We start from the raw sequence: 19,593 nt of genomic DNA, 5'->3' as shown, positions 1-19,593 counted from the left end.
TTCGTCTAGAATCAAAAAGATTAGTTTTTTTAACTGGTCGTTTTCACAATTTTCTATAACCATCATAGCAGGGGAAATTTATGTACATATTACTGGCTTAAGGTTAAAAGTATAATAAAATATAATTATAATATTTGGTGTAGAATTAATGACTCGAAACCACTTTGAATTGTAAAATTTTTATCTACCGGAAGTTTCAGGGTGAACCTAGGACAAGCAAATATTGTATTAAAATTACACTAGTCAACAAATTTTGGAGAAATAGAGTGACATTTCTAAAATGGTATAGCCTGTTTGTGAATTTAAGGTCCGTTTTGCTAGTGGTAGTTTTAGTACCAACGTAATGAACGTAATGAAATTCGCTATTCTAAATCTCAAAATTTTAGAGCGATAGGAGCGGATTTTACAAATTTCCATTATTAGAATGAACCAAAAATCTCTAATTTACGTTTGGCTCTGCAATTTTACTAGTTTTAATGCCAACGTACCAAAATTTTAAAAACTTGTTACTTTTAAATGGTTAATTTATTGTAACAAATTTTCAAAATTTTATAGCAACAGTTACGGATTTTACAAATTTACATTTTCAGAGTGAGCTAAAAATTTCCAATATGTAATATTGCCCTGTAATTTTGATATTTTTAATGCCAAAGTAACAAAATTTGAAAAACTTGCTATTTTTGAATGACAAATTCATTGTTCTAAGTCTCAAAACTTCAGAGCGACAGGGACAAATTTTAGAAATTTCCATTATGAGCCAAAAATTTCCAATATTTGGCATTCGATCCTGTAATTTTGGTAGTTTCAATGGCACTGTAATAAAATTTAGGAAACATGCTACTTTTGAATGGCTAATTCATTAAACCAAATCTCAAAATTTTAGAGCGACAAGAGCGGATTTGAAAAATTTCTATTTTTAGAATGAGCCAAAAATTTCCAATATTTTGCATTCGGCCCTGTAATTTTGGTAGTTTTAATACCAACGTAATGAAATTTAAGGTACTTGTTACTTTGAACGGCTGTTCTAAATCTCAAAGTTTTAGAGTGACAGAGACAGATGTTAAAAACTTTCCTCAAAAATAAAACTTATTTTACCAATATCCCACAGTCCTGACGTTTAATTTTAATAATTTTGGGTGTCTATATTTTAATGTTTATATATTTTTTTTAAATTACATACTTTTAAGCAAATATATCTTAAAAAATAAACTTAAATATTTGATTCTTAAAATATTTATTATGGAACTTACTTTCCACTGGGGAATTTTTTGATTCCCATAGACCACAGAACGAATATCTACAAACATTTTGCTAGAATACTTCTAAATAGAATAACGATAACAAATCCTGCATGTAAAGTAAGTTTTGAATATACAGAACCGAAGAATTTGCCTTTATAATGACGCTATTATACCTTAATAGCCATGTAGTTTGTTTTTACTGTACTGATATAAAAAAAATATTGATATTTTGTTATATTTGTTGCTAAAGAACAAAAAGACAAATAATGTCTGCAAAAAAAGCAAAATTAAATAGGAAGTTCAAAATGCAACTTGACAACACAAAGGGAGGAAACATTAAGATCAGCAATTCCGGCAATTATCCGATAATCTCGATGATAATTGACTCATTCGCCGTCATCTTAATCTTTTTTTATCTTAACTTCCTTCCCGTTTACTAACCCAATAAATAAAAAGAAGCTCTCACAATAATTACCACTGTATTAAAAATAATCAGCAATGAAAATCCTACATATAACTTTACTCCTATCATTAACATTTTGCTTAATTAGCACCAAGGTACTCAACATCTGTAAAAACTTCTAAATTTTTCTCCTAAGATTTCCAACAGGATAATTGGTGGTACTCCAGCCCTACCCGCCCAATTCCCCTTCGCCGCCGCCATTTACGTGCAAAAGTCCGACGGCCACTACTTCTGCGGAGGAACACTCATTGCGAAGCAATGGGTTCTAACATCCGGACATTGTGCAGAAAAGTAAGTTTGAAGTATAGTAAAACGATTAAAATTTGTTAGTTAGAGCTGTTCTTTTTACCATACAACTGGGGTCTAATGGGTTGTCTACGAGCGATCCAAATCGGGTGGTACTGTCTACCAGCGACTTCTTGCTTCACCCAGAGTTTGATCCGGTGACTTTACAAAATGACATTGCTCTGATCAAAACTCGACTGCCCGTGGAATATACTAGTACGCCTCTGAAAGAGTACTTCGTGTTCTTTATTGATTTATTTGTAGACTATGTTAGACAAGTTCGTTTTTTGCCCACATTTCGACTCCCTGATGGTACCGCGACTGTTGCCATCGGATGGGGACAAATTGACGACCGTTTGTACGGTACCACTTCTAGTTTCCGTTTTAACAGTTTGTTTTAGAGCACTCTGAACTGTCCGAGCAATTAGAAGCCGTAGACTTGGTAAGCATTTCCACAGAGGATTGTCGACTCTTTTATGGTAATCAAATAACAGACGATATGGTTTGTGTCTCTGGGAATTACAACGAAGGGAGTTGTACCGTTAGTACCACTTTAAAAAATAGGACAAGTTTACGTCGAAACTATTTTAGGGCGATATAGGTAGTCCTCTTTTGCAACACGTTGGTCGAGGGTACTACCTGATTGCTGGTGTTGCTAGTTTTATTAGTGGTCATGGGTGTGAGAGTACCGATCCTTCTGGTTACACGAGGACCTTCAGCTACATCGATTGGATCAAGAATGTTACAGCAGAATAATGTTCTAAATAAAATTATGAAATTATTAAACAGTTAATAAAGTTCTACATATCACAAAAGTACCACTTGATCGTAATTCCAAACATGTTATTCTCAAGAAGATAACTGATGAAACAAAAGCCCGGATATCAGTACCCTAAACCTTCCAAATTCGTCTCAAAGATAAGATAACACCTAAAAATCCTCAACCAAGTACCACATTGTGTCTGTATTGTCATCACCTCAAATACAATGACACCTCAGAGCCTCATTTTTGTCATCGCCGCCGTCCTCCTCCTCCTCCTCGTTTCTTCGGAGGTAAGTCCTTTTTGTCTCCCCCACAAACTAACTCAAGTTCCAGGTAGAATCGGGTGGAATTGCCCCACGGATCATCGGTGGTACCGTCGCCAGAGCTGGTCAGTTCCCGTTCGCCGCCGCCATCTACCAGAATACCGCCAACGGTCGCTACTTCTGCGGAGGCGCTCTCATCAGCAACCAGTGGATTCTCACCGCTGGACATTGTGTCAACGAGTACTTATGGTACCACAATTTAATCTTTGAGTTGTTTTGTTGTTTGCAGAGCTGTGAAATTTGAGATCCAGTTAGGATCCAATACTCTAACATCTCAAGATATCAACAGAGTGAAAGTTACAGCAAACACGTCGTTTTTGTATCCGGATTTCAATAGTACGACTTTGCAGAATAATGTGGGGTTGATTAAATTAGATGAACCGGTAGAGTTTAGCGGTACGATTAAGTGTCAGTAGTACCAATCTCATGGATTGATTTCAGACTATATTTCTTCCATTTTCTTACCGTCGACTGATCTTCAGCCTCTGGCGGAGGTGTTCTCGATTGGATGGGGGCAAACTGACGACTGTACGTAAAAAAGTGTTTTTTCCTCCATAATTTTACGATTTTAGACAAACCCGGACCTGTAAACCAACTGCACTACGTCGATGTCTACACTCTTGAAGACGCCGATTGTAAAGTCACTTACGGAGCGCAAATAGCCGAGCACATGTTCTGTGTCGAAGGGCAGTTCAATCAAGGAACTTGTTTGGTAAGATTATTACTGGAAGAACAAAATTTTCTTACGTTTTGGTAGGGTGATCTGGGTACTCCTTTGGTGCGGTATATTTTAAACGAACGTCATGCTGAACATGTGGGGATTTCGTCTTTCATGAGTTTGAATGGGTGCGAGTCCACTGATCCTTCTGGTTACACGAAGACGTTCGGGTATTTGGATTGGATCAAAAATGTGACCGGTCTTCCATAAGATTTTTTTTTATGTAGCGATGTACTATGTAGTATTAAAATTAGAGAAACTCTGAGAATTTATTTATGCAAAAAATGCATTTTAATCTCCAAAATTTAAAATTACCAAACTTGGCAGTTGCATGTGGAGCCATCTATTAACCAAAAATAACATAAGTTTATTACAGGTATCTCTTTCAAATCCTGCTGATCTAAAATTCTAAATTTGCTTTTTTGACGTATAAAGCTCATTGCTCTCCAGTGTAAATTTTTGAAAGCTTTTGGGTATAAACTAGGCTTTTAATTTTTTAGGAAAAAAATTAAAGGAAATTCGACAAAAATGTCACAGGTGCGTCAAGGTTTTGCTGCCAACTACTACCCATAGAAGTTCCTATGAGTTGTTGTCAATTTTACTTCTTAATGGTGGGACTAATCGCGATGAGAGCACCTATGAGAATAATTTAACAATATTTTTTTATTTTTTCTTTATTCTTTTTGATATTTACTTAATATTCTTCTTCTTTTTACTGTACCGAAAAAGTGACCCAAAATGTCCTCTTAACAACAGATTTTAGTCAATCTCTCGTTTATTTGTGAAGTAAACTTAATTTGAGCTCATTTAATGCAGAATTTTACGTAAAATCCAAAACTTATCGAATTTTTAATTTACGTCAACAAATAATTAAGTTATGGCTGTTTGAATTTTTTGGAGTGCTCCATATCTCAAAAATTACGGCAGATAGAAAAAAAAAACGGTTTTTCTATGTTTTTTTTCTATCTGCCGTAATTTTTACTTACGAATTTGTTCTTAAATTTTTCGAAAGTTAAAAATTTAATTTCTTCAAAAAAAAAATTGTGACTGAAATTACGTCAAATTTCCGCGGTCGATATCTCGCTTATTTTTTGGGTAAACTTGCGTTATTGCGGCTTATTTTGCGTAGATTCTAAATCCTAACTTAAAATTAACGTATGACAACAAATAATCGAGTTATTGACGTTTAAAGTTTGATATAATTGATTTTAATTTTTTAATTTATTAATGCTTGATATCTTCGAAACTACAACGGATAAAACGAAAGAGTTTGCGCCATCGCTTTTCTTGGGCTTTACTCTTTAAAAATTGGTTTTTAAATACCCAAAATTTAATAATTAATTATTGGGCCAAAACAATTTCCAACTCAATGGATATAAATTTTGAAATTTTGTGTTTTTTGGTCACCACTCGTAAACTATTTGCTTACCGATTTGAGATTAAACCAGTTGTTAGATTTGAGCTGCCTTTTTGATTGATTTATAATAAAAAAGTATGTAACGTCGTTTTCGTCTCAAAAAAAAATTGAAATTTACCCTAAAAAAGCATATTTTGATCAATCTTTCAGTTATTTGTGAAGTAAAGTTAAGTTGCTTGTGCTCATTTGACGCAGCTTTTTACGCAAAATCCAAAACCAAAGAAATTTTTGACGTACGCCAACAAATAACTGAGTTATCAGCCATTTGAATTTTTGAATAGTCGCCAGAGAGACAAATTTTTAAAGGTTCAATAACGCGGTCAATATTTGCTTATTTTTTAAGCAAATTGCGCTATTAAAGTTCATTTTACGCAGAATTTCGCATTAATTTTAAATCTCGGTTTAAAATTAACATACGGCAACAAATAACTGAGATCTGACAGATCAAACTTGCAGAAATTAAATTTGCAGTTTCGAATTTTTTAATGCTCGGTATTTTTTTTAACGATATTTTTTAATTTTTCTTGTCTACTTAATATTCTTTCTTTTACTGTACATGTTTAAAAATAGATCAGTTTCTCGACAATCTATTGATCTTAAATTACAGACTATTAGTCTTATTAATTGGTTAATTCTTAAAATATTCAAGTTTTATTGATTACCTTACTTCTTCTCTTCTATTTTTCATTCTTTCTGATATTTTCAATAAGAATCGACGTCACTAACTAGTGAAGATGGAAGGTAAGCAACAATTTCCCACAACACTACAAACATTTCTATTTTTTCCATACAATTTTATGAGAAATCCGCGTTTTCTGACAATCGAAATTTTCCAACTCAAAGTTGTAAAATTGGTGATGTTTGCCTTAAAAACATTTTTAATTGTTCTGGCTTTGTTTCAAGGCTATCTTTTCCTAAAATTATTTCAGTGGGACTATTATCTCAATTATGGCCCGTTGTACTGCATCTGGCTCTATGTAAGTTTCCAAAACCAAAAATACAACTAATTGGGTTTCGTAGAGCACAACATGCAGCTTGTGCCAACCAAAATTTGCAAACATCATTGCAACTTCGTTTCCACACATTCAAAAATGGAAAATAAATGAGGCGTCACCAGCAATTCAAAGAGAAGCGCGGAAAATGGAGTTTTGGATTACTCTGTATATGTTTGTGGTACTGGGTGTGGGAGTAATTTTAACAGTGGCGATAGCAGTGCCCACAGATCATGACTTCGATTTGATTTTTGTCGTGCAAATTTTTTACAACTATTTCGGGAAATGGGTGCGTTTAGAATTTCAGTTTAAGAAAAATAAAAATGTTTTATTTAGGGCCAAATTTTGTATTCTCTTTCTAAAATTGGTTTAGCTCCGATGGTTTATGTAACAGTAGTGACTCCAGCATTGTTTCTTGCGTACTGCATCGGACAGAGCAATTTGCAGAAGTGGATGCTCATGTACCATCTTAGAACCATCAATGCTGGTTACGAAAATTGTGGATTTGAAGTGTCGGCCAACTTGAAATATCAACGGGAAATAAAGAAGAAGTTGTATTTTTGTGCTGAAAATCACGTGCGTGTTGTAAAGTGCGTTGGTGAAATATTTAAAGTTTTTTTTCTTCAATTTTATTACTTTCAGACATTCTAAAGCCGCTTTGGCCAAATCCCAAATTTTTGTCCTTCCCTTTATTTATATGGGAACTATAATGATGGCCAGCATTTTGATTTTTTCTCTCATGGTAATTCTTATAGTTTAAGAACATTTTTATTTTCAGTAGTTTACAGGTTCGTTGTCCGATCAATCTTTTCGCATCACTGCTTTGGGTATAAGTGCCCTTTTGTCTTTTGGAGGAATCTTTGTAGTTGGTCAAACAATCGAAAACACTGTAAGTTAAAAAAATTCGTACTTTCTTATTTTTTTTTCAAGTCTATGGATTTCTTAAGAACTTTGAATGAAGTTGAGTGGTACCACTGGAACGAAGAGAATAAAAAAATATATTTGTTTATACTAACAAATGCAGCGTCTATATTAAAAATGAAGTACAGTGAGAAGGTTTCTGCAAATTACCAACTGGCCATGGAGGTGAAAAAAGAAAAAGCTATAAGCTACAACTGACTTTTTGTTTCAGATACTGAAAGCTTTGTATTCGACAGTTTCAATTTTTTATAGTTTGCAAAAAACGCAGAAAGATCTCTAAACTTTTTAGCGCTAACTAACTGCTAAATATCAAATTTTTGAGTATAGGATTATCAGATAAGATCGTCTTTGGCTCGTGCCTAAATTTTCGATATTTTCGCACTAAAAGCACTTGCACTAGTTTACGAATTTTAGTGGAGGATGTGGGAATTTTCTGCTTGGTCTCAAAAATAATTTTTTTTAAAATCTGTGTCTTTTGTTCTACAATTTTGAAATTTGGTAGAATTAATACATGGCTTAAGAATAATAACTTCTTCAACTTTCGTAACTGTAGCACTAAAATTATCAAAATCACGAAGTTTAGAGGACGATGTGGAAACATTTTGTTTGGTTTCAAAAATAAAAATTTTTAAAATCTGTATGGTTAGATCAACAATTTTTCAATTTGGTAGAGTTAATATACCACTAAAAAATAATAACTCTTTGAATTTTTGTATCTGTAACACTAAAATTACCAGAATTAAGAATTTTAGTGAAAAATATGGAAACTTTTGTTCGGTCTCAAAAATAAATAATTCTAAAATCAGTGTCTTTTGTTTTACAATTTTGCAATTTGCTGGAGATAATACACGATTCAAAAATAGTAACTCCTCCAAATTTCGTAGCAGTACCACTAAAATTACCAAAATTACAAATTTTAGTGGAGAAGATGGAAACTTTTGCTTAGTCTCAAAAATAAAAATTTCTACCACTGAAACAAAGAGAATAAAAAAATATATTTGTTTATACTAACTAATGCAGCGTCTATATTATTATAGACTAATAATATTAATATTTAAATCTTAAGTACAGAGGGAAGATTTCTGCGAATTACCAACTGGGCATGGAGGTGAAAAAAGAAAAACCCATAAGCTTCAACTGACTTTTTGTTTCAGATACTGAAAGCTTTGTATTTGACAGTTTCAATTTTTTATAGTTTGCAAAAAATGCAAATAGATCTTTAAACTTTTTAGCGCTAACTAACTGCTAAATATCAAATTTTTGAATATGGGATTATCAGAGTTAAGATCGTCATTGGCTCCTGCACAAATTTTCTATATTTTCTCCAAAAAAAAATACTTTATCCCCAGCTTTTGTTTATATAAGCCGATGGAAACCCAAAACGTTTATTTTCTAATTTTGCCAACAACAATATTTACATTTATTTTACCGTGTTAATGTAAATTGAGATACACGAATAAACAGCTCTACAAATCTGAAAAAAGTTTAATTAAAATCTGCTTTTATTATTATATTTATCATATTTACCGCCATTCCTAAACGATTGTTTATAGCAATATTTTCCGAAAATTCAATTTTCGGAGTTCGAACGCTGTTATTTAAGATAACTAAAAAGATTCGTCTATTTCTAGGAGACCATGAGTACCAATGTGTTTGGAAAAACAGCGCGAATATATTTCTAAACTAAAAAAATCTTCCTAGTTAATCAAATTTTGTGTCACCTAAGAGTATTTTACCTCATTTTCCACAGACTGTCCTGACGTTATTATACAACAAAACTGAATAAACGCAGTATTGGTATAAAATAGTAGCCGCCAAGTTTCCATCGATGAAGATTCTTCGGAAAACTGGAAAAAAATCAATGCTAACAATTGAGATTTACATCTTACCTGGAAGAAACCAAGAGCAATGGCCAATCCGACTGCAAAACCCCCAATACTGTACACAATTATCATGTTATTCATTATTTTTAAATCACTACTGAGAGATCTTCAAATTGAAATGGTTTATTATATTAAATACGCGCAGTTGTGAAAGTACCGTAATAATTCAGAATGTCTTTTAATCAGAAATTTGAGTCTTCGTTCAATCTCTGCCTGATAAAACTGATTTCTTATTAAAAAATCGTTTTCTTGGTTAAAACCGTACGATAACTTTTTTACAAGACTTAGAAACATGTATATCTGAAATTTCATCTGTTGTACCCAAAAAATAATATCACAAGCTGGAACCAGCATCGGTGGTACGGTCAGCAAAAGTGTCATCTTAAACAGAAGTGTGGGCAAAAAGTACAGATTAGGAAACCATCTCTGAAGAAGCAAAACCGGTAAATTGTTTTCGTTTTCTCTTTCACTCGGGTAAAAAAGTAAACCAATCCAAATATATCCTATTAGAGCAGCAAAAAGAACACAGTAATGAAGAATTTTTGCTTCTTTTCTTATTTTCGTGTTTGTTTCGGCATCGGCAGAGTCCACTGTCCAAAATTTGAGAGGATGCAAAAGATCATCCATTAACTTATTTTTATAGATTACTACAGCCATACATAGTACGCCCTATTAAAACATAAAAATAGAGAAATAAAATTATGGTGAAAAATATATAATATGTAATCCTCACCCAAAACATTTGCAAAAAGAAAGATCCGTACTTGGAAAATTTAAAATCAGATGGTTGTGTGACAAAAAAAAATATGTGGATGCACAAAACCAAAGCATAAAACCACAACAGACACTTGACGAGGATTTTCAAAGATTTCAAATGATAGATTTTGTACCCCAAAATATACGGCAATTGTAGAAGATCATTTTTTGTGCTGTTTACTGAAAGGAATGAGAAGAATTTCAAAAATTTTGATTGATTCTCGGAAAAATGTTTCATGACTACTTTTTTAGGTCAACTGAAAGTATATTCCTAACTTAGAAACCAAAGTATGATTATACTTTGTAAATCGATTTATTCATTAGAAAGCGCTCTATTTAATAAATAATTGACAATTTATTGTCATTTATCACCATTATTCATTGATTAGGAAAGATAATTTTACTTGATCTTTACCTAAAATGTAATAGTTGTTGATAAACTAGGACTGAGGACACTTGAAGATCTTAAACGATAATTTTCATTTCTAACCCAAACAAGCAGTTGTCGACGATCGTTTTTTTGGTGTGATTTTCAAATTGTCATGTTATTCAACCAGATATCCCACTTAAAAAGAATACAATTGGGTTTAATCGTTTGTTTTAAGTAGAAATTTCATTTTTATTACATTGGTACAACGTCCGAACACTATTAATCTCTTTGCAAGTTGTAAAGTCAGTCCATTGCCATTTTTTTTTTCTTAAAAAAAGTTACTTAATTCAAACCGTCAAAATTTATTTTGATAATTCTCATTGATTTGTACTGGCGAATTGTATTCTAATTCAAAAATCTTAATTTTTCGTCCAATCCAATTTAAGTACAAATTCATCGGAAATTTCTAACTACATCTGATTTGAATTCTTTATTTATCCTAATTTTTTTATGTTTTTGCACAGATGCGGCAATATTTTATGCCATGTAGATTTTCTTAAGATTACATTAAAACAGAATCATGGACATCTGAAACGTCTATTTTCTAAATGTGCCAAAATTTCAGATTTTTTACAATTATTTGAATTTTATAGAGAATACATAGGATAGGTCGATGGAAACCCAAAACGGTGATTTTCTAAATCTGCCAACAATAATATATACAATTATTTGACTGTGTTAATATAAATTGAGACAGAAGAATAAACTGCTCTGCAAATCTAAAAAAGTTTACTTTAAAATCCATTTTGTAAAATGTGCAATAAATATTTACCGCCATTCCCAATCGATTGTTTATAGCAATATTTTCCGAAAATTGAAGCTTCTTAGTCCGGACACTATTACTCAAGATAACTAAAAATATTCGTCTATTTCTAGGAGACCATGAGTACCAATTTGATTGACAAAATAGCAAAAAAATATTTCTAAACTAAAATCACTTTTTCAAATTAAATAAATGAAATTTTGTGACGATTTGCAAAATTTACCTCGTTTTCTACAGACTGTCCTGACCATATTATAATACAAAACTGAATAAGCGCAGTATTGGTGTAAACTATTAACAGCCAAATTTCCATTGACGATGAACCTCCGGAAATCTGAAATTACCAATCGATACTAAGAATTAACATAATTATTTCACCTGAAAGAAACCAAAAGCAATGGCCAAATCGACTACAAAACCCCCAATACTGAACACAATTATCATTTTATTCATTACCTGTACAGCCCAGCTCATTAACCTTAAAAAAAATGTTTATACAATCACACAAGGTACTAAAATTACCGCACTAATTCAGAATGTCGTTTAGTCAGCAATTTGAGTCTTCCTTCAATCGTTGCCTGATAAAACTCATTCCTGAATAAAAATTCGTCTTCTTGATTAAAACCGTGCGGTACTTTTTTCACAAGACTTAGAAACATGTAAATCTGAAATTTAAATTGATGTACCCCAAAAATAATAACACAAGCTGGAACCATCATCGGAAATGCGGTCACCAAAAAAGTCATTTTAAATAGGAGTGTGGGCAGAAAGTATAGTTCAGGAAACCATCTCTGAAGAAGTAAAGCTGGTAAATTATTTTCTCTTTCTGTTTTACTCGGATAAATAAATAAACAAATCCAAGTCACTCCTATGAGAGTAGCAAAAATCATACACTGGTCGAGAATTTTCGCTTCTTTTCTTATTTTCGTGTTGATTTCGGCATCAACAGAGTCTAATGTCCAAAATTCGAGAGGATGCAAGATTTCGTCCAGTAAGTTATTTTTATAAATTACCACTGCCATACACAGTACGCCCTGTAAAATTGCAAAGTTAAATTATATAATTATAGAATTCTCACCCAAAACATTTGCAGAAAAAAAGATCCATATTTGACGAATTTAATTTCAGAGGTTTGTGTAACAAAATAAAATACGTGGACACATAAAACCAAAATGTAAAACCACATTAGACACTTGACGAAAACTTTCAAAGGTCTGAAATGATAGATTTTGTAGCCCATAATGTAAGGCAGTAGTAAAAGATCATTTTTGGTGCGATTTACAGAAAATGATGAGAAGAATTTCAAAAATTTTGTTTTATTCTCATAAAAACGTTTCATGGTAAAACTTTTACTTCAACTGAATTTTTATGCTTCATTTATTTAATTGATTGATTAGAAAGCTCGTCTTTTAATAAATTATCAAATGTCATTTACCATCATTAATTATAGTTTTGAAAAGTTCATTTCACCTGATCTAAACATCTTTTAAAAATTTAATAGTACATTAGTATAATAATACTTAGTTGCTAATGAAATTTGTTTCATTCGTAGGAAAAAGTGCTTAGTTTCGGAGATATGAAGCTTAAACATTTTAGGACTAAAACTTTATTATCCGCAACTTTAAACCCTACTAATAACTCAGTTATTTATAGACGTACACAAAAAAGATGTATATGAATAATTTTAACGCTATCGAAATAAAATTTTGGGTAGTTGCTGGTGTTGATTCGTTTATTAAATGTACGAAATGACAAGGTTCTAACTTGAAAAAGACAGTTTTTAAAAATTTTCAATTTTAGTAAAATCAAAAATTTTTCAAGTTTTTAAAAAAAAATCTAACTCTGGTAATTTTAACGCTATACGAATGAAATTTGGGAAGGTTGGTGATTTTGATTTTTTTATTTGAGAAACCAAATTGCGCTGAAAAAACAAATTTTCGAATTTCAAATTTTGGTATAATAATTTTTTTTTTTTATTTAGATAAAGGATCATGATGAAACTGGGAGAGAAGAAGGGAATGAATAGTAATAATTTATTTTTGACATAAATCGGTTTAATACCTTAAGTAGGTAACTTCTAATAATCCATGTATGTCATACAACGTTTTATCCAATGTCGCAATTTTTCCCAAATAACTGAGATGTGACGTGCAAAGCTCCCAAAGTAAAAACGATTGATTAACGTAGATTTTGACGCGATTTAGAACTATTTTAGTACTTTATCTTAAGTAGCCAACTACACTCTCAAATACCAAAATATCATATAAATAGAGTTTCAAAGAAGCTAATCATCAACAATTTTCAAGATGAAATCGTTGAGTACTATCCTATTATGTCTTACCTTAGGGGTAGTACCAAACGCAGCTCTTCGAAAACTGACAAGTTCCCAAACAGGTAATGACTCTTGTTTTCATCAACAGCACTCATTTCTTGTAGTTTCTAGATCCAGAATAATAGGAGGTCAAACTGCACAGACTGGACAGTACCCATGGATCGCCGCTATTTACATAACGAAGCCGGATGGTCAGTATTTCTGTGCTGGCTCGGTCTTCAATGAAGAATGGATTTTAACTGCAGCGCAATGTGTCATCGAGTAACATCATTTAGATGCGTTTAAAGAGGATTTTTACTGTTTTTTATAGCGGTACTGCCTTTAAAGTCCAAGTGGGATCTAACCTTCTTACTGGCGATGATCCAAACCGTGTTACCCTCTCAAGTACCACGTCGTTCTACGAGCCGAGATTTAATTTTTCTCACATGAGACACGACATCGGTCTTATTAAACTGAGCTCTGCTCTCACCTTCAACGGTAAGTTTACTTAAAATCGTACCACCTTAACTACAAAGTGTGCAGATTACATCCAACCCATAATAACTCTGGGGTGGGCAATGTCTCCTCTTTACCAAGGAGTACCGGCAGAAATCGCTGGATGGGGACAAACTGCAGGTTTTTATCAACATGATTATAACGACCCAAATAACTTCTGATTCTAGATACTGGTGATTTGATCGAAGAACTAGGTCGAGTTGATGTAACAGTTCAGGGACAAGAAGAATGTCGGGTGTTCATCGGTGATCAGTTGTTTGGGAGTATGATTTGTACCATGGGGTCTTCAAGCAATGAAGGGCCTTGTATTGTAAGATAACACAAAAAAATTGAATTTTTTATAGTATGATTTAATTTTGAAGGGAGATATGGGAACTCCGTTGATGATTGCTGCTCCTGTAGGTGATCATACTATTGCAACGGCGGTTGCTAGTTTTGTCACTGCTAATGGGTGTGAGAGTACTGATCCGGCTGGGTACAGTAGGATTGATGCTTATTATGGATGGATACACGACACTACAGAAAATAATTAAATTTTTGTGTTAATTTTTTATTTTAGTACGCTTACGTTCAATTCTGCAATTTGGTGAACTTAATAAACAATTCAAAAATAATATTATAGTATTTTTAAATTATATACTTGTACCATAAAAATTTCCAAAATTACTAATTTTTGGTGGAGAATGTCGGAAATTTTGCCAACTCTTAGAAATAAAAATTTCTAAAAATTGTTTTTTTTGCTCAAGAATTCTACAATTTGGTAGACATAATAAATAACTTAAAAATAGTAATTTCCCCAAATTTCATAGCTGTAGCACAAAAATTACCAAAATTACGAATTTTTTGAAGGATGTCGGAAATTTGACCAAATCTTAGAAATAAGAATTTCTAAAGTTGGTGTTTTTAGCTGAACAATTCTGCAATTTTGGAGAATTAATAAACGAGTTAAAAAATGTTGCGTCTTTAAATTTGAGAGCTGTAGCACAACAATTACCAAAATTAGGAAATTTTAATGGAGAATGTCGAGATTTTAAGTCTGAGAAATACAAACTTCTAAAAATTGTGTTATATGCTCAATAATCTTGCAAGTTGGTAGAGTTAATAAAAAACTTAACGGTAGTAACTTTCCTATATTTTATAGCTGTAGCACTAAAATTACAAAAATTACAAATTTTTGGTGAAGGATGCTCAAAATTTTTAAGTCTTCGAAATAAAAAATTCTAAAAATTGTGTCTTTAGCTCAACATTCTTACGATAATAATCGTTTTAAAAGTACTAACATCATCAAATTTCTTCCATTTTAGTCTATTCAAAATCTTTAGTATAGTTTTGTATAGTTTTTTTTTCAAATTTTTACGATAAGAAATCATATAAAAAAGTATTGAAACTCGGACAAAAATGATCTATAAATACGTTGATCAGATGTTTGTACTTTTAATAGTGTCGATTCCTATCAATAGGTGACATTATTTCTATATGATTGATGAGACGAGATAAATCTGTTTCAGTGCTAGTAAGACCAAATTTTTATCTTTAGATCGACACTAATTTGAGAGTCATGAAACAGATTAATGTCATTAAATTCATCAATCTCAGAGTCTAACTTATAGTTGCTTTTTGATTGTGTACTGGAATTTGAAAAATTCGGCTCCACACTTAAAAGTAAGAGAAATGCTAAATTATAAGCGAGTGAAATTATTCTAGATCACGAGTGCGTTAGTACGAGCTTGTAATGAGAATATTAGATTCTAGGTATACAACGTTTCTCATAAGACAACCAACATAAAATGAGCGATAGAAATGCACTTAGATAAATTAAAGATCAAAACTTGTGCGATAAATTTTATGATATTTGGTTAAAATATAAGATAAAACAGATTAAACAAGATCAATTTTAAATTAGATGCTATAAACCATGACGCATTTTTCGACTATATGTGGCGGTAGAAAATTTTTCACGTTTCCTCACATAATCATAATGAAGATCTATGTGACCTTTTTCATCGGCGTTCTTCTACTTCTAACCAAACTAGACGCCAAACATGGTAACCACTTCAAGAAACTTGACCAAGAAATCAAAGTACTCTTTTAGCTCCAAGAATTATTGGTGGAACACCTGCCCGCGCTGGTCAATTTCGATACGCTGCGGCCATTTACGTGCAGACTCCAAACAGTCACCATTTCTGTGGCGGTGTTCTTGCGGTCTCCCAATGGGTGTTAACTTCTGCAAGCTGTGTCTACAAGTGAGTTGTTTTACACCCAAAACAGTTTTAATTGGTTTAGTGCAACTCTTTTTACCATTCAACTGGGATCTACGACTCTAACTCAAGAAGATGAAAACAGATTAACTCTTGCGTCTTCAGAATATTTTGTTCATCCCGACTATAATCCCTTAACACTTGAGGCAGATATTGGTCTGATTAAATTAAGAATGAATGTAAGTTTTACAGGTAAACATTAAAAAAATGTGAGTTGAAAAAAGAACTGATCGGTGCTTCCAGATTATATAAACCAAGTAACTTTTGATATGAACACTCTCCAAGAAGACGAAGAAGTCTTAGCGATTGGATGGGGTCAAACCAGCGACTGTAAGTAATAACGTACTTTTTAGTGGTACTAAATGAGTATCTTCATCAGCCGAAGCTGAGCTTTCAGAGCACCTTCAGTTTGTTGAAGTCAAAGGTTTGAGCAACGAACAGTGCAAAATGTATTATGGAAATCAGATTAGTGAGAACATGGCTTGCGTCGAAGGGAATTACAACGAAGGGTCGTGCATTGTAAGAGAATAAAGATGTGACTAATTTTACTAATTGGGTGGTTTTAGGGTGATACCGGAAGTCCTCTTCTTGTAGATTGTAAATTTTGTTCGAATGAACATGCTATGTATGGTATTGCCAGTTTTGTAAGTGGAAACGGATGTGAGAGCACTGATCCTTCAGGATACACGAGGACTACTCCTTATATAGAATGGATGTTTAACGTCATATATGACAGAAATGGTTCCAAGTGAAGTTGAAGAAAAGATTTTATTTACAACTAGTAATCATTATACTATAAATTCACATTTTTTTTAATTAACATTGTTAATCATTGGAATGAAAATTTGTAAAATTTGTGTCTTTTGTTCAACAATTCCACAAATTGCTAAACTGAGTGAACGACTTAAAAATAGTCATTCTCCCATATTTCATAGCAGTAGCACAAAAATTACCAAAATTACGAATTTTTAGTGAAAGATGCCGGAAATTTTGCCTAGTCTTAGAAATAAAATTTTCTAAAACTTATGTTTGTTGCTCAACAGCTCTACAATTTAGTATAGATATTAAATGATTCAAAAATAGTGAAATTCACTACATTTCATAGTTGTAGCACAAACATTACCGAAGTTACAAATGTTTAGTGCAGGATATCGGACACTTTGGCAAAGTCTAGAAATAAAATTTTTAAAAATTGGTGTTTTTTGCTCAACAGTCTTGCAATTTGGTAAAAATAATAAATGACTTAAAAGTAATAACTTCCCCAAATTTCATAGCTGTGGCACAAGAATTACCAAAGTTACGAATTTTTAGTGGGAGATGTCAAAAATTTTTCAAAAAAATAAATACTTCTAGAATTTGTGTTTTTGATAAACAATTTATATTTTTTCAAAAATTTAGTCGTTTGGCACGTGAAAATTTTGAGAAAATTAACCTTTGAAATTGACTAACTGAAAACTTGATCCATTTATCTGCTAATTAATTGGATGATCCGCCAGATAATTTATTTATTTTCTAACCAGACCAGAAAGCTGCGCATATGAAAAAGTTATTGAGAAAATTATAGCTCTCTCATTAATTTTTAAGGATAATCCAAAATCGATTAACGGTTTTGTATAAGAACTGTCTTGTATTACAAGCTAATTTAAGTACCTTTCCATTCAAAATGAAACCTCTGAGTCAGAAACTAGCGAAAAGTGTTTCTATAACTTGGCACTACTTCTTAATTTAATTTTTAGTTTCAGCTTATTTTTATTCTCGAGATGACCCCATACACATCGCCTACATTCTCGGAAATAAAATATTCCACCTCCGATTTTTAAAATATCTCATGGAAGTTTTACTTTGGTTTTACGTGGCGATTTTAATTCTTCACGTGTTCGTCTTCATTTTAAAACCTTCGGATTATAAATTTCAGAGATATGGAAGTTTTTTTCTCCAAACGTTATGGGTGAGATTAGGATTGCACCAGTTTGACATAAAAATTGTCTTTATTTTTTACAGTGTACACTCTGTGCTGCTATTGTTGTTTACAAAAATCACCTATTAGACAACATAAGAAACAATTTTACTGTATGGCCACTGAATGCCGCTGGTAAAAAAACAGAAACTCGAATTAGAAAAGAGGCAAAAATTCTAAACTCGTGTTTTCTTATTTTCATTCTAACGAGTGTCTCTTGTATGTGTCTCTTCTTCTGCTCTGCTAAAAACGAAGCAGAGCACATCTTACCAATTTTTGTTTTGGAAAATTGGAATTCTCACCACAACGTGACTTTAAAACTATTTTTTAAGCTATCTTACGTGGTGTTTTTTGTACCGGCAGCTGTCCCCAGTTACCTTATTATTTATTCCACACAAACATTGAAGTTTCAGTTGTACTTATTTAACAGTCTCGTAAATTCAATGCTTGGTGGTTTGGACAAAAAAGAAAATAATTTAATAATACACGATAGGAAATACCAGAGACTCTTGGAGATAAAGCTAAAGTTTCTTATTAAAAGACACTGCGGTTTTATCAGGTATTACTGACGCAGCTACCGATGAAGTAACTTTGTATTGTTTATAGAGGCCTAAAAAATTCTCTGAAGATGATGGATAAGCTCATCGTCGTGTACAGTTTAGGCGGATCTGCAGTTGGTTTAGCCAACGTCTTCGCGTTTTTACAAGTAAGAAGTGTAAATAAACTTCGGCTAATTTGGTTGTTAGCTTACAGATGCGTCCTCTCAAATTCTAATTTGGCGAGCTGTCGTCTATACACTCTTCACGTGTTCTATGTTTTATAGCATAGTTGCGTCTGGACAGACTTTAGAAGATGAGGTGGTGGATTCAGTTAGCGACAATTTTGTAAAGTTTTCTTGCAGTTTGAAAATATCTTCAGAAGATTTACGGAAACGAATTGGTACAGGTGGAATGCAAATAACCGGCGAATGTTGTTGATGGTTTTAAACAACAGTTTTGTGACTGCTAAGATCAAGTTCACGGACAAAGTTGCTGTTAACCATCGGCTTGGCCTGGCGGTGAGCAAGGCAAATTTTGGAGGTTTTAGGGGTCTATTTCCAAATTTTTAGATTTGTCGGTCAGTCTACTCTATGGTTTCTGTCTTTTATGACTTTAAATAATTAACGAAATTTACTTAAAAATTAGTTTTCAATTACAATAAAAATGTATGGACTCATTTCTAAGTTTATTGATTTAGACGTAGCTTCTTTCCGCTCAAGTTTGCACCAATCAGAATCCCTCGTTTTCAACAAAAATCCCACTTCTTCTGTCACCACGTAGTTTTTTTTCTTCGCCGATCACACTCTCCTCTCTTCCATTACAATTTTTTTTCTCTTGGACGTCTTTCTCTACAAGTTTACGCAATTGCACCTGAAGAACTCTGGGTTCAACCTCAGCGACGTAGTTAGCGGGGACGAAGCCATCAGTGCCGTCGGTTTTACGAACGCACCACCAATCCGAGTTAGTTTTATCCAAGAGAAATAACAGTTCCCCTTTGGACATGGTTACTCCGTGTTCACCGAATGGATACAAAGCTCTGACTTGAAGGATTTTTCTT

At 32.7% G+C, this 19,593-nt stretch overlaps 4 protein-coding genes across 4 annotated transcripts; all 4 read left to right on the top strand.

Annotated features, from left to right (window-relative positions):
• The first annotated feature begins 1,720 nt into the window (after positions 1–1,720).
• Positions 1,721–2,781, top strand: LOC148174572 (brachyurin-like). Its single transcript, XM_088035732.1, has 6 exons — positions 1,721–1,799; positions 1,841–1,995; positions 2,039–2,205; positions 2,254–2,343; positions 2,391–2,530; positions 2,581–2,781. The coding sequence occupies exons 1-6, from the start codon at positions 1,740–1,742 to the stop codon at positions 2,743–2,745; spliced, it is 777 nt and encodes a 258-aa protein (XP_087891858.1). The 5' UTR covers positions 1,721–1,739; the 3' UTR covers positions 2,746–2,781.
• A 152-nt stretch (positions 2,782–2,933) lies between these two features.
• LOC148174571 (brachyurin-like) lies at positions 2,934–4,061 on the top strand. Its single transcript, XM_088036768.1, has 6 exons — positions 2,934–3,042; positions 3,086–3,255; positions 3,305–3,471; positions 3,517–3,603; positions 3,648–3,787; positions 3,833–4,061. The coding sequence occupies exons 1-6, from the start codon at positions 2,977–2,979 to the stop codon at positions 4,001–4,003; spliced, it is 801 nt and encodes a 266-aa protein (XP_087892894.1). The 5' UTR covers positions 2,934–2,976; the 3' UTR covers positions 4,004–4,061.
• Positions 4,062–13,261: 9,200 nt separating this feature from the next.
• On the top strand, positions 13,262–14,315 carry LOC148174570 (brachyurin-like). The gene is made up of 6 exons (XM_088036877.1): positions 13,262–13,349; positions 13,392–13,548; positions 13,598–13,764; positions 13,810–13,902; positions 13,950–14,092; positions 14,145–14,315. The coding sequence occupies exons 1-6, from the start codon at positions 13,262–13,264 to the stop codon at positions 14,313–14,315; spliced, it is 819 nt and encodes a 272-aa protein (XP_087893003.1).
• Positions 14,316–15,760: 1,445 nt separating this feature from the next.
• LOC148174569 (brachyurin-like) lies at positions 15,761–16,792 on the top strand. The gene is made up of 6 exons (XM_088036875.1): positions 15,761–15,827; positions 15,875–16,025; positions 16,066–16,232; positions 16,284–16,370; positions 16,420–16,559; positions 16,607–16,792. Exons 1-6 carry the CDS (start codon positions 15,761–15,763, stop codon positions 16,790–16,792), a joined length of 798 nt encoding a protein of 265 aa, XP_087893001.1.
• The last annotated feature ends 2,801 nt before the right edge of the window (positions 16,793–19,593 follow it).

The sequence above is a fragment of the Gnatocerus cornutus genome, chromosome 5 (genome assembly GCF_029298725.1).
Source record: "Gnatocerus cornutus isolate USDA-ARS CGAHR chromosome 5, icGnaCorn1.1, whole genome shotgun sequence".
Classification (NCBI taxonomy): Eukaryota; Metazoa; Arthropoda; class Insecta; order Coleoptera; family Tenebrionidae; genus Gnatocerus; species Gnatocerus cornutus.
Note: the sequence above shows the minus strand (reverse complement) of the source record. Positions and strands in the feature narration are given on the sequence as shown.